Source organism: Leptosomus discolor, chromosome 26 (assembly GCF_034619465.1).
Source record: "Leptosomus discolor isolate bLepDis1 chromosome 26, bLepDis1.hap2, whole genome shotgun sequence".
In the NCBI taxonomy this organism is placed as follows: Eukaryota; Metazoa; Chordata; class Aves; order Leptosomiformes; family Leptosomidae; genus Leptosomus; species Leptosomus discolor.
Genome location: NC_141416.1, coordinates 195,688 through 206,296, shown reverse-complemented (window position 1 = coordinate 206,296; position 10,609 = coordinate 195,688). Strand labels below are relative to the sequence as shown.

At 59.8% G+C, this 10,609-nt stretch overlaps 2 protein-coding genes across 2 annotated transcripts; one reads left to right on the top strand and one right to left on the bottom strand.

The window, feature by feature from the left end:
* Nucleotide 1: 1 nt before the first annotated feature.
* Nucleotides 2–1,700, bottom strand: HAPLN2 (hyaluronan and proteoglycan link protein 2). Its single transcript, XM_086478451.1, has 5 exons — nucleotides 1,616–1,700; nucleotides 1,014–1,364; nucleotides 712–828; nucleotides 414–599; nucleotides 2–285 (listed from the first exon to the last, which is right to left on the bottom strand). The coding sequence occupies exons 1-5, from the start codon at nucleotides 1,698–1,700 to the stop codon at nucleotides 2–4; spliced, it is 1,023 nt and encodes a 340-aa protein (XP_086334577.1).
* Nucleotides 1,701–4,451: 2,751 nt separating this feature from the next.
* On the top strand, nucleotides 4,452–9,177 carry RHBG (Rh family B glycoprotein). Its single transcript, XM_009958774.1, has 10 exons — nucleotides 4,452–4,632; nucleotides 6,030–6,216; nucleotides 6,622–6,772; nucleotides 6,912–7,059; nucleotides 7,312–7,478; nucleotides 7,694–7,831; nucleotides 8,010–8,143; nucleotides 8,336–8,457; nucleotides 8,812–8,885; nucleotides 9,112–9,177. The coding sequence occupies exons 1-10, from the start codon at nucleotides 4,452–4,454 to the stop codon at nucleotides 9,175–9,177; spliced, it is 1,368 nt and encodes a 455-aa protein (XP_009957076.1).
* Nucleotides 9,178–10,609: the final 1,432 nt, after the last annotated feature.

Below are 10,609 nucleotides of genomic sequence, written 5' to 3'. Positions count from 1 at the left end.
CCTACTTTCCTGCGAAGCAGTAGGTGCCATAGGCCCGCAGCTCCTTGCTGGGAAAGCCGAAGCTACGGACACCGGGGTTTGGCAACCCCCCGCAGCGCTCACGGGGGGTGGTGATGGGGTACCGCACGCTGCCGTCTGCCAGCCACCCCCCATCACAGCGATCCAGCTGGGAAAACTTCCAGGCGGAGTAGAGCTGCCCTACTTTGGCGATGGCAGCCCCGTGGTTCCGGCACGCTTGCCCAGCCTCCTTGAAGTTTAGGTGGCCCCGGATGAAGTAGACCTGGCCTGGGGATGGATGGGGACATGACTGGTGAACGGCCACCACAGATGGCCTCCTGGGAGCAACCCCAGCCCTGGTGCAAAGCCGGGTGGCAGGTATACCAGCAAAGAGGGACAGGGGATGCCAGCACTACCTTGAAGAGCAGAGGTGAAGCAGAAAGCATCAAATCGATCCTTCTGCTTGTCCCTGGCCCCGTAGGTCCGGACACCTGGCAGGAGGAGACGGCCACCACATGGCTCCCGTGAGTTGATGATGGGGTAGTGGACGGTACCGTCGAGGATCCAGCCGGCGTTACACCAGTCCAGACCCTCCGTCCAGGCTGTGGGGCAAGAGGCAGCTCAGCACTGGCACTTGCCTCCTCCCCACTCCCAGCGAGGTGCATTTTGGGGTGGACGAGGGTAGTTTGTGGTGGTTTTTTTTGGATGCTTCACCTTTGTAGAGCTGCTGGTAGGTGGCGAGGCGGGAGTCTTGCTGCTCACAGGCTTGCTTGGCTTCGTGGTAGTTGAATTTGTAGCGCCCGTTGCTGGGCTGGTAGGGGAAGACGATGCCTGAGGGGACAGGGATGGAGGGTGAAGGATGGAGGGATTTGGTGCTGAAGATAAGGCTGGGGCATTGCAACAGGGGACACAAGGGCTGGAGGCACCCAGCCATGGACCCCCAGTCCAGTCCAGGGTCCCCCCTCTGCTCTCCCCCACATCCCCAGGGGATGCGGCAGGAGGGAGCCCAGCCTCACCTTCGAGGTGCAGCGTGAGTGAGACACTCTCGTCCTCCAGCCCGTTGACGAGCTGGCAGCGGTAGCGCCCCTCGTCCTCCAGAGTCACGTCAGTGATGGTGAGCGAGGCGTCGTAGCGGTGGCTGTGCCGCAGGCGCACCCGCGGGCTCAGCGGCCCGTAGTTCTTGTGGTACAGCCCGTTGGTGATGATGATGATGCTCTCCTGGTAGTTGGCCGGCTCCACCTTGCTCCACTTCACCCGGTAGTTGCGGGGCAGGGCACGCAGGACGCAGGGCAGGGTGGCCGTGGCGCCCCGCTGCGTGTGCACCGTGGGGTGGAGGGGCTCCAGCAGGTACTGCAGGCGGGGGGGGGGCTGCGGCACACCCAGGCTGCCTCAGCATCGCCTTGCCATCGAGCATTGACATGGCCCCACCACCCCTTCAAGGCCTCCCCTGACCCCACTTGGCATCACCATCCTGCTTTCTATTGCCCATCCTGGCTCCTTTTCCCCCCTCCTGCAACCCCTGGGATGCACAGCTCGGCCCCTGCCCCAGCTGGACCCCCTCAACATCACCTCCCTCCTCAAGCACCGACCCCAAACAGCAGTGCCCCATCCTCCCTACCCGGGCTCCCGGTTGGCCGCTGGAAGATGCTTGATGCCAGGGGTGCCACCAAGAGCCAGAGGGAGCCGAGCAGAAGCCAGTGCATCCTTAGAGCTGTGGGCAGGACGGTGTCTGGTGGGGAGCACAGGGGTCAGGAACGCGTGGTGGGACGTACCCCAGCTTCAGTGGGGACCAGAGGACACGCGAGGGGGGGGGGGGGGGGGGGCATCTGCAGGTCTTGCTGCAGGGGATGCCGTGGGGCCAACGGAGGGCCCTGCTCTGTTAGGGGCTCATTGCCATTTACTGTGCAAGGAGGACGTCCCCTCAGAGGGCAGCGAGTCAACAGAACGTGCCAACCCTCCTCCCCAGCGCCCCGCATCTCTTACCGTCCTCAGCCGCGTCCTTTGGGGAGCCACCGTTCCCATCCAGTGCGCCTCCTGCCCCAGCGCGTCCTGTCTCCGTCACAGCCACCCCATTGTGAGGCCGAGGGCTCCAGAAAGGTGAAACCTGCGTCACGGTGCTGCCGGGAACAGGGGACACAGGGAGGCAGCAAACGGGTGGTCCCAGCCAGCCCCTGCCCTGTCACCATCCCAGGGCAGGCGGTGTCCTGGCAGGCCCGTGGCCCTGCGGTCCCTTGATGCCTGCTCCCATGGTGCGCTGGAGCGGCGAGCGCCGGCCGTGCCCTCGTTCCCTACCCTGTCACTGTCTCTTCCCGCTTTCTTCTCTTTTTTTTTTTTTTTTTCCCCAACACCTCCCCGAGGAACGCACGGGGAGGAGGAAGCACAATTTCCCATTGTGAGCATCTTTCTCTTTATTGTTCTGCTCGGCAAAACACAACGTGCACGGCTAACAAACATCCCTTTATTTGCAGGCCACAGTGTCAGGGAATTCAGGGAAAATGCCAGCACCGCACAGGGCTCCAGCAGCCCCTTGGGCTGGCAAAGCCTCCCCTCGGCGTCGGCCCCCAGCGTCGGCAAAGTGCTGCTCACGCAGACATCAGGGCAATGGTGAATTTTATGCCCCCCACTGCCAAGTTTCTGGTGGAAGGATGCTGCTCACACCCTTCGGGGCTCCTGTGGGTTGTGCAAGGGGGGGGGTGTCCCACCCCTCTTGCCTTCCACTAGCCTTATCCTGCCCCATGGAAGGGCATTGGAGACACTTCTCCATCATCACCTTGGGGCCTGGATGCTGCTGGCAGCAAAACACGGCCACACAATGGGGCTGTGTTCTGGGCTCCCTTATCTTCTCCCTCCCCTGGGGTCCATCTCCAAGGGTGGAGGAAGCTTTTCTCAAAGGAAACACAAGACAAGCAGCATCTGTCCCCGGCACCAAAGGACACAACGATCCCAGCTTCGCCGTGGCACGCATGGCACGGAAAACAAAACTCCCTGGGAGGGGATGCAGCACCAGGGCACGCACTGGCTCCCCATCCCGGTTTGAATTTGGCTGCTTGTACAGAGGGGTTAATGCAATAACCTGCCTGAACTTTGATGACAGTGGGCTGGACTGGAAGCCTCCAAAGCTCTCACAGCTCAAACTTTGTGCTCTGCCTCATTTTAATGAGCAAACGGTAGCCAGACCTTTGCTGCCCCCTCCCCACAGAGAAAGGCTAAACCGCAGCAGCACTGCACGTTCCTCTCCTGCACCTCCCCACAGTTATTTTGTGGCTGTTCAGAGAGCACCTATGATCTCCCTCCATCACACTTCCCATGCCCACGGCTGCAAAAGCAGATCCTGATCCTCCCCCGGCAGCGCCCAGCCCTGGGCAGCAGCTCAGAGCTCCTTGGCCAAAGGATGCAGTTTCCCAGCTCCGTGGTACCACAAATGAGGCATTTCTTGCATTTTTCCCCAGTGAAGGCAATAGCTACATCCCTTGGCTCTCACAAAACCACAGCCTGAAGCAGGGCACTTGACGGGGCTTCCAAAAGTGACTCATTCCCCTTCCCCATCCCGTCGGCATCAGGGCACGACCCCAGCCTGCTGCTGCTTATCTGAGCTCATAATTTGGCCCGGCGCTGTGGAAAGGAGTTATCCGAGTCACTTCCCAAACACACTCTGTGTTTTACATCTCAGCTCCTTTTCTCTCCCTCTCCCTTTTTTGGGATTTGTACCCGCTCGGTACGTTACAAACACCTCTCTGCAACAGCAGGAGCAGCCAAAGAAAAGCAAAGGAAACCCTCATCTTGCAGCTTCCCCCACCTCTCCTGGCATGGATGGCTCAGAGCAGCCTCTGATTCCGCTCCTCGCCCTTATTTTTCAAGGTTCAGCCTCTCCTCCCCACACAGCCCCATAGGTAACCTCTTCACCAAAGCCCTCCTGAACCATCATTTCTCCTACTGACCAGGGAGTTTAAACCCAGCTTTTCTGAGCTTGCCAGAGCCCAGCACCTCTGCAGCAAGTCAGGGCCACCGCGCTTGCCGCACCACTTTCCACGTCCTCTGTTGGACCCAACCACCCCCAAATCATCACATTTCTCCCATGCCAAACCTCCAGAGAGGCTGAAAACTTGGCTGTACCCCAGCCACGGCTCGCCTGACACCCCAAATCCCACCCCGACCCTCTCACACCCAGCCAAGGTGGATGCTGACACCAAAAGCCCCCCCCACTTCCCCAGCAGAGTGGCCCAAGCCACCTGATGCGACAAAACGAGATGCCGAAGCATGCCAGGGTGGCCAGCCCGGGGTTTCCGTGTTGGCAGCACCGTCCTGCTCCTGGTCGGCTCTTCCGCCCGTGGGAAGCACCGAGGCGAGGGCAGGACCTGGCAGCCGCCCTGGCAGGCGGAGTTTGCAGCCCCAGCGCCTTTCACCTTGTGTCTTCCCAGTTTCACAGTGAGTTTGCCTTCTCCAGCTGCCCCAAGATGCCAGAGCACACTGCTGCCTCCAAGCTCCAGCTCTCTGGGCTGTGCTTCCTCCTTCAAATCCTCACCATCATCCTCTTCGCTGTCTTTGTCCGGTACAGTCCAGAGAACAGCCCCAGCTTCTGCTCCCAGCAGCTGAACTGCAGCTGGAGAAATCAGGACTCAGGTTCTCAGCACCCCTGTGAGTATGCCCACCCCGGGTGGGTGCAGAGAGCGACTCCAGCTGGTCCCCAGGCATTGCTGAGGGGGTGGCATGGGATGTCACCATGCTCGGTCAAGGCTGGAGACCTGTCACTCCATCCACCTCTGGGTTGGACTCCAGAGTAAGACAGAGGAGGGGGAACATCAAGCCACAGGGTTGAGGGTACAGGTGCATCCCCTGAGGAGGGGTCGGTGGGTGGAAAGCAGACGTGCTGCAAGGATTCCCCCCGTGCTTGGACAAAGCCAGGCCCAAAACAGGGGTATTTGGGTCTAGGACAGCAGCTGGGATCACTCGGTACAGTGCTAAACCTGGGATTGTCCTCATGTCCCTGGAGGGGAGCATGGCAGCTGCTCCTGGCATTTTGGGGTCTGCAAAACATCCCACCGGCCTGCTGGGTTTTGCAGTGCCAAGGGATTTGCACCGAGCCAGCCCCTTTCATGGAGGATTCGGCTCCCTCTGTGCTGCCACAGCATCCAGCGCGGGGCTGGGGGTCTGCCCCACTGGGAGCGTCCTCCTGCAAGCTGGGCATCGCTGCAAAACATCCTGGGCTGGGGGCTGAGGGACTGAGCCCGGCTTTTGCGAGGCAAGGGCAAGGCAGGCGATTGGAAAGGACCCTCTAGAGCGCCCTGGCGGAGGGAGGGGAGCTGAGCCCAGCCGAGCTGCCTGGCAGAGAGCAGGCAGGTTCTCCCGGTTTTGCCTGCCCACGTAACCCCACCCAGAGCAGGCAGTGACTCACGGGAAGGATGGGACGCTGCTCTCGGCACGGCCGAGGGGTGCAAAGGGCATTTAGCCCAAGAAAGAATCAGGTCCCCCCCTCCTCTGGTTTGCCACTAAATGGTACCAGACTGGTCCCATTTTTCTGTTCACCTTTCTGGTCCTCTTGTCCCGTGAAACAGGACGTGATGTTTTCAGGGGCAGCAGAGAGGTCCCGGGGGGTGGCTAACATCTCAGAGCCACCTTTGTGCTGGTGTAAGGGGTCCTGACGGCTCTTGGCCACACCAAGAGGTTTCGGGGCTGACCCCTGTGCATGCACCAAGGTATTTGCACAGGGTGGTTGCAAACGGGGTGGCCAGGAGCCACTGCAAAGGGTGGTGGGGGCCACATCAGGCAGGGATGGCTTTACCTGTCACCAGCACAAGCAACAACCACTCACGGTCTCTGCTGGAGATCTCCAAGGGAGATCCAAGGCCAGTTCCACCACGGTTCCAGAGACACGTAGGTGGAGCAAGGCTGATTTATATCAGCTGAAGCCTTCAGCTCCCTAAAACCCATTAAAGCAGGGGGTGCCTGAGCCCCCCCAGGGCAAGCAGCAGGCAGGAAGGTGGTTGCCTGCCCTCAAAACCTCCAGACCCATCCTTCTCCCTCTCTTCCACCAGGTTTCAGGGGTGTCCACCTCCAAGCTCTCCTTGGCTTCGGGCTCCTGATAGCCTTCCTCGGCCGCTACGGGCCGGGCAGTGTGGCCATCAGCATCCTCATCGTGACCTTTGCCATCCAGTGGGCCATACTGATCCAGGGGTTTTTATACTTTTTCCTGAATGGTAAAATTTACATGGGAGCTCAGAGGTAAGGCAAGAGGGAGCTGCTGCCGCCCAGCCATCATCGTCCCTGCTCCAGCCCTGGCACACTGGCTCCCTCCTCTGTAAAATGCATGGATCTGCTTTGGAGGAGGATTATGAGGAGAAGTAGGACCAGGCTTCTGGATTATTTGAGTGCCACACTAGTAAAGGCCATTTTACAGCCAGGCATTTAGCGGGACATGCTGGCCCCCACCTGCCTCAGGCCCCGCTGTCCCTTTGTCACCAACACAGCAAGGCTAGGCCTGCCCGTTCCCCTTGCAGGAGTGGTGGGATGCAAGGTGCAGGCTGCAGGCGCAGCTCCTGTCCCCCTCCAACCCTGCTCTCCCCAGCTCCCGTTCTCAGCCCCCCAGCAGCGCCGGGTCCAGCCCCACACCTTCCCTCTCCTTCCCAGCATGGTCAGCGCCAACTTCTGTACCGCAGCCGTTCTGATCTCCACCGGAGCTGTTCTGGGCAGGGTAAACCCTGCCCAGATGCTGCTGCTGACCCTGCTGGGCGTCACCCTCTTCACTCTCAATGAATACATCCTGCTCAGTCTCATGGGGGTGAGTCACTAATTGGAGGGGAGGCACCAAAAAGCAGGGTGACCACGGGTTTATGCTCCTCATGTCAAGACCTCCCCTGTCTGTAGAGACAAATCCCATTTCCCTCCCTTCCTGCATGGTGGTTTTCTGTACTCATCAGGTAAACGACAGCGGCGGCTCCTTGACCGTCCACACCTTCGGTGCTTATTTCGGCTTGATGGTTTCACGGATCTTGCACCAGCCCCATATGGACACGAGGAAAGAGCAGGAGGACACAGGGCACCAGCCAGATGTCTTTGCTGCGGTTGGTATGGAAGTCGAATCCTATAATGCTGGAGTCACAGCCATGGTGGTAGAAGGACCATCACAAACATTAGGACTGTGGCCGTGGCTTTGAGCAGCAGAGTCCTGCAAACTGTCAAGGACAGAGGTTCTCTACCTCCCTGGGCAACTGTCCTGGGGCTGCACCACCCTCTCCAGGAAAAAGCTTGCGTCTCTTGGCACTAGCAAGAAGTTTCTTTCACATGAAGGATCCATCTGCCTGTTCCCTTTCCCTGCAGGAACCATCTACCTGTGGATCTTCTGGCCCAGCTTCACCTCAGCCACCACGGTCCACGACAATGCCGAGCCCTGGGCAATGCTCAACACCTACTTCTCGCTGGCAGCGAGCACCCTGGCCACCTTCGTCCTCTTGCCTGTCCTCTACAAGGAGAGCAACCTGCGGATGGTAAGTCCTCTCCTGGGGCAAACCCAAGTCTCGTGCACTGCCTGTATCCTGTCCTACAGGAGCACGAATACACCCGAGGCAAACTGGGATGCTCGTTAGGCTTTCTTAAGTTTGTTAAGACCCAGTTTGATCCCTGAGGAAGCCCAAATTGCCCCAGCCATGTCCTGACGTCCTCCACGGAGCCAATTCCCCTGACCACGTCCCTGCTCCACCAGGTTCAGATCCAGGATGCCACCTTGGCTGGTGCAGCCATGATAGGTATGGCTGGGGAGATGCTGGTCACTCCCTTCGGGGCTCTCATCGCAGGGTTTCTGGCCGGGCTGATTCCCCCGCTTGGCTTCAGCTTCCTCACGGTGAGTCACCTCAGGACAGCCGAGGATGCCAGTCCCAGGTCAGGGGATCACCCGCCTTTGGGGGAGGCTGCACGGCCAACCTGCAGCTCCCAAAACCTGCCAACGCCAGGCCGCTGCACAGCCTCCCTGGACAAGCATCCCCCGTCCGAACCCTGGCTCTTCCTTACGCTCTCCCCAGCCCATCCTGCGCTCCAGGCTGAAAATGCAGGACACGTGCGGGGTTCACAATGTCCACGGACTGCCAGGGATGCTGGGCACCTTGCTGGGGACACTGCTGACAGCGCTGGCCACTGCAGACACTTACGGTGGCAGGTGAGAAGAGCCAGAATCAGGGGTGCCAGTGACTCCACACACCAAGCTGGCGCCACCACGACCCTTGCAATCAGGGATGCTCCACGCAGCCTCTGTCGCAGCACCTCACCTGGGACCACAAGCGGAGCAACCCTGTTTCCCTACCTGGGAGAACAAGCTCCCCAACAACCTTGTCCCTGCTCTGGCTTGCAGACTGGAGCTCCTGTTCCCGCTGGTGGCCCAGGGCAGCCGGACAGCTACCGACCAGGCGCTTTACCAGCTCTGCGCCCTGCCCATCACCCTGCTCCTTGCCACGCTCGGGGGCTGCCTCACGGGTGAGTTTTGCCTCGAGTGGGATGGGACAGAGGGTGCGAGGGGCAGGGGAATGGATGGATTTGGGGGAAAACCCAGGAGCAGTCGGGGCGGACAAGAGCCCAGTGGTGCTCGGAGCTGTGCAAACCCCTTGGGGCCGAGGCTGGGGCTGCCCCCGGGGCCGGAGCTGCCCGCCGGGGCTGGGGTTGGGGTCAGGGCTGCCCCCGGGGCTGGGGCTGGGGTCAGGGCTGCCCCCGGGGCTGGGGCTCCGCGCAGCCCAGCCCAGCGCTGCCGCTAGATGTCAGGGAAAGCCCGGCGAGAGGAGCCGGGCTGGGCCGGTCTCTCAGACGCCCTCGCACGGCTCTCGGCATCCTCAGGAGCCATCCTGAAGACGAAAGGGCTGAAATCTCCCCCGGACACACGGAACCTGGAAAACACGGTCCTCTGGGAGGTAAAGCTGGGGGGGGGGTTCTGGTGGGGAAAAAAAAAAAAAAAAGGGGTTTATGGGGCTCAGGCAGCAGCAGGGGTTGGATGCTTCCCTGGCTGCTGATCCCCTCACTCCTCCTGCAGCAGCATTTAGGGTGGGAGACAGCTTCATTAAAGCCACCCAGGTGCCCCCCCATCCCGTCTGCTTTGCCCCAAGCAGGGCCCATTTCTGTCCCTCTGCGTTGGCGCAGGTGGCTGAGGAAGGATGCAACTGCAGAGCAAGCAGAAAGGAGCCAGGGACCAGCACCTTGGTCTAACGACCCCGACCCACCAGTGACCCCTGCACCACCGGGCTCAACCCTCTGCCAGCATCACCAGTGCTAGACAGCTTCTAGCAGCCTGAATTTCCCAGCAGCCTGCTCTGGAGACAGCCAGGCTTGTCCCCATGAGGGAGTCAGGTCCTGGTCCCGAAGGTTTTGGGAGCAGTCAGGTGCCCAAGGGCCTTTGGAGGGTGAAGAGATGCGGCAGCAATATGGGTGCTTGCTGTGGGAGCAACCTGGCTTACCCTCAGGGCGTCCAGACTTGGCTCAACCACTTCCCCTCGCTGCTTGGTGCCTCAGTTTCCCCATCTACTGCTCTCTGAAGAGGGGGACTGCATCAGGGAAGGAGTGTACCAGGCTCCACAGGAAGCAGCAAGGACTTTCTGTGGACAGTTTTGCACACAACAATTAAAACACGTAGATCTTTTGCAGCTTCAGGATTTGCCAGTGAATTCGCACAGCATTTGCCCAGCTTTGCTGATGGAGTTTCCCTCAGGTTTCTTTCCAGGGAGGAAAGTAAAGCCCCCAGGACCCCCCTTCACCCCCAAGACTAGTGCCCATGCAGTGATTTCCTGGGTTGCTCCATCCCTATTGCCATCCCCCTCCCCCATGACAAGGATGCCCTACTGGAGCCTTGGCCACCAGAGAGTGCGACAGCCCAGGACAGTCAGCACCTGGAGACAAGACCAGGGTGACACCAGAATCCCCAGCACAAAGGTGACCCCTGCCTTCCCCTCCCCAAACCTCCTGCCTGGGAGCAGGTTCGAGCACCCTGGGAACGCGGCAGCTTGAGCAAAGCCAAGGAGGGGCCCACAGTACCTGGAGCAGGGGCACAGCCCCAAAGGGCTCCCAGAGGGACAATGGTGGCCATGCCGGGGGTCCCCAGTGGGAGGAGATCTGGGGGGAACCCACCTCCCGCAAGGCCAGGGGCAGTTACCAGATGCTTTCACACCTCCAGCGCCAGACTCTGGTGCTCGCCATGTGGGGTCCCACGGGTGCAGGTGTCCCCAGCTGCCAGCACTGTCCCCCAGGGAGGGGGACACAGCGCCATCGCATGCAGAAGGGGACAGGGGGTCCCGGGCCAGTGCAGCAGCGAGGTTTGGGGTAAAGCGGTTTGCTGCCCAACCAAAGTGGCCACGTTCAGGACCATCTTGTTCTAATACCTGCTGCTGCTGAAACACATAGATGTTTTTAAACAATTGCATCAAAGATGCAAAAAAAAAAAAAAAAAAAAAATCATTTGGTTGCAGGCTGACCATAAAACCTCACTTTTAAACAGGGCTCTTTATCCTTTCTAAAATGAATTAAATCAAATTAGAGAAAATCGTGAGTCTGAAGGGCTGCCCCACAGCAGAAATTCAGAATTTCTCACTTTGATGTAAGTCGAACCACCACTTCGACTTTCAACTTGGTTTTAGTGGTTCATTAC

Bases quoted from the DNA above. Each gene is read 5' to 3' on its own strand.
- HAPLN2 (XM_086478451.1), bottom strand. From the start codon at position 1,700: ATGCACTGGCTTCTGCTCGGCTCCCTCTGGCTCTTGGTGGCACCCCTG. The intron at 1,365-1,615 runs GTAGGGAGGATG...GTGTGCCGCAGC, and splicing joins GCGGCCAACCGGGAGCCCGG to CCCCCCCCCGCCTGCAGTAC. The intron at 829-1,013 runs GTGAGGCTGGGC...CTGTCCCCTCAG, and splicing joins ACTCACGCTGCACCTCGAAG to GCATCGTCTTCCCCTACCAG.
- RHBG (XM_009958774.1), top strand. From the start codon at position 4,452: ATGCCAGAGCACACTGCTGCCTCCAAGCTCCAGCTCTCTGGGCTGTGC. The intron at 7,832-8,009 runs GTGAGTCACCTC...CGCTCTCCCCAG, and splicing joins TTGGCTTCAGCTTCCTCACG to CCCATCCTGCGCTCCAGGCT. The intron at 8,886-9,111 runs GTAAAGCTGGGG...GCGTTGGCGCAG, and splicing joins AAAACACGGTCCTCTGGGAG to GTGGCTGAGGAAGGATGCAA.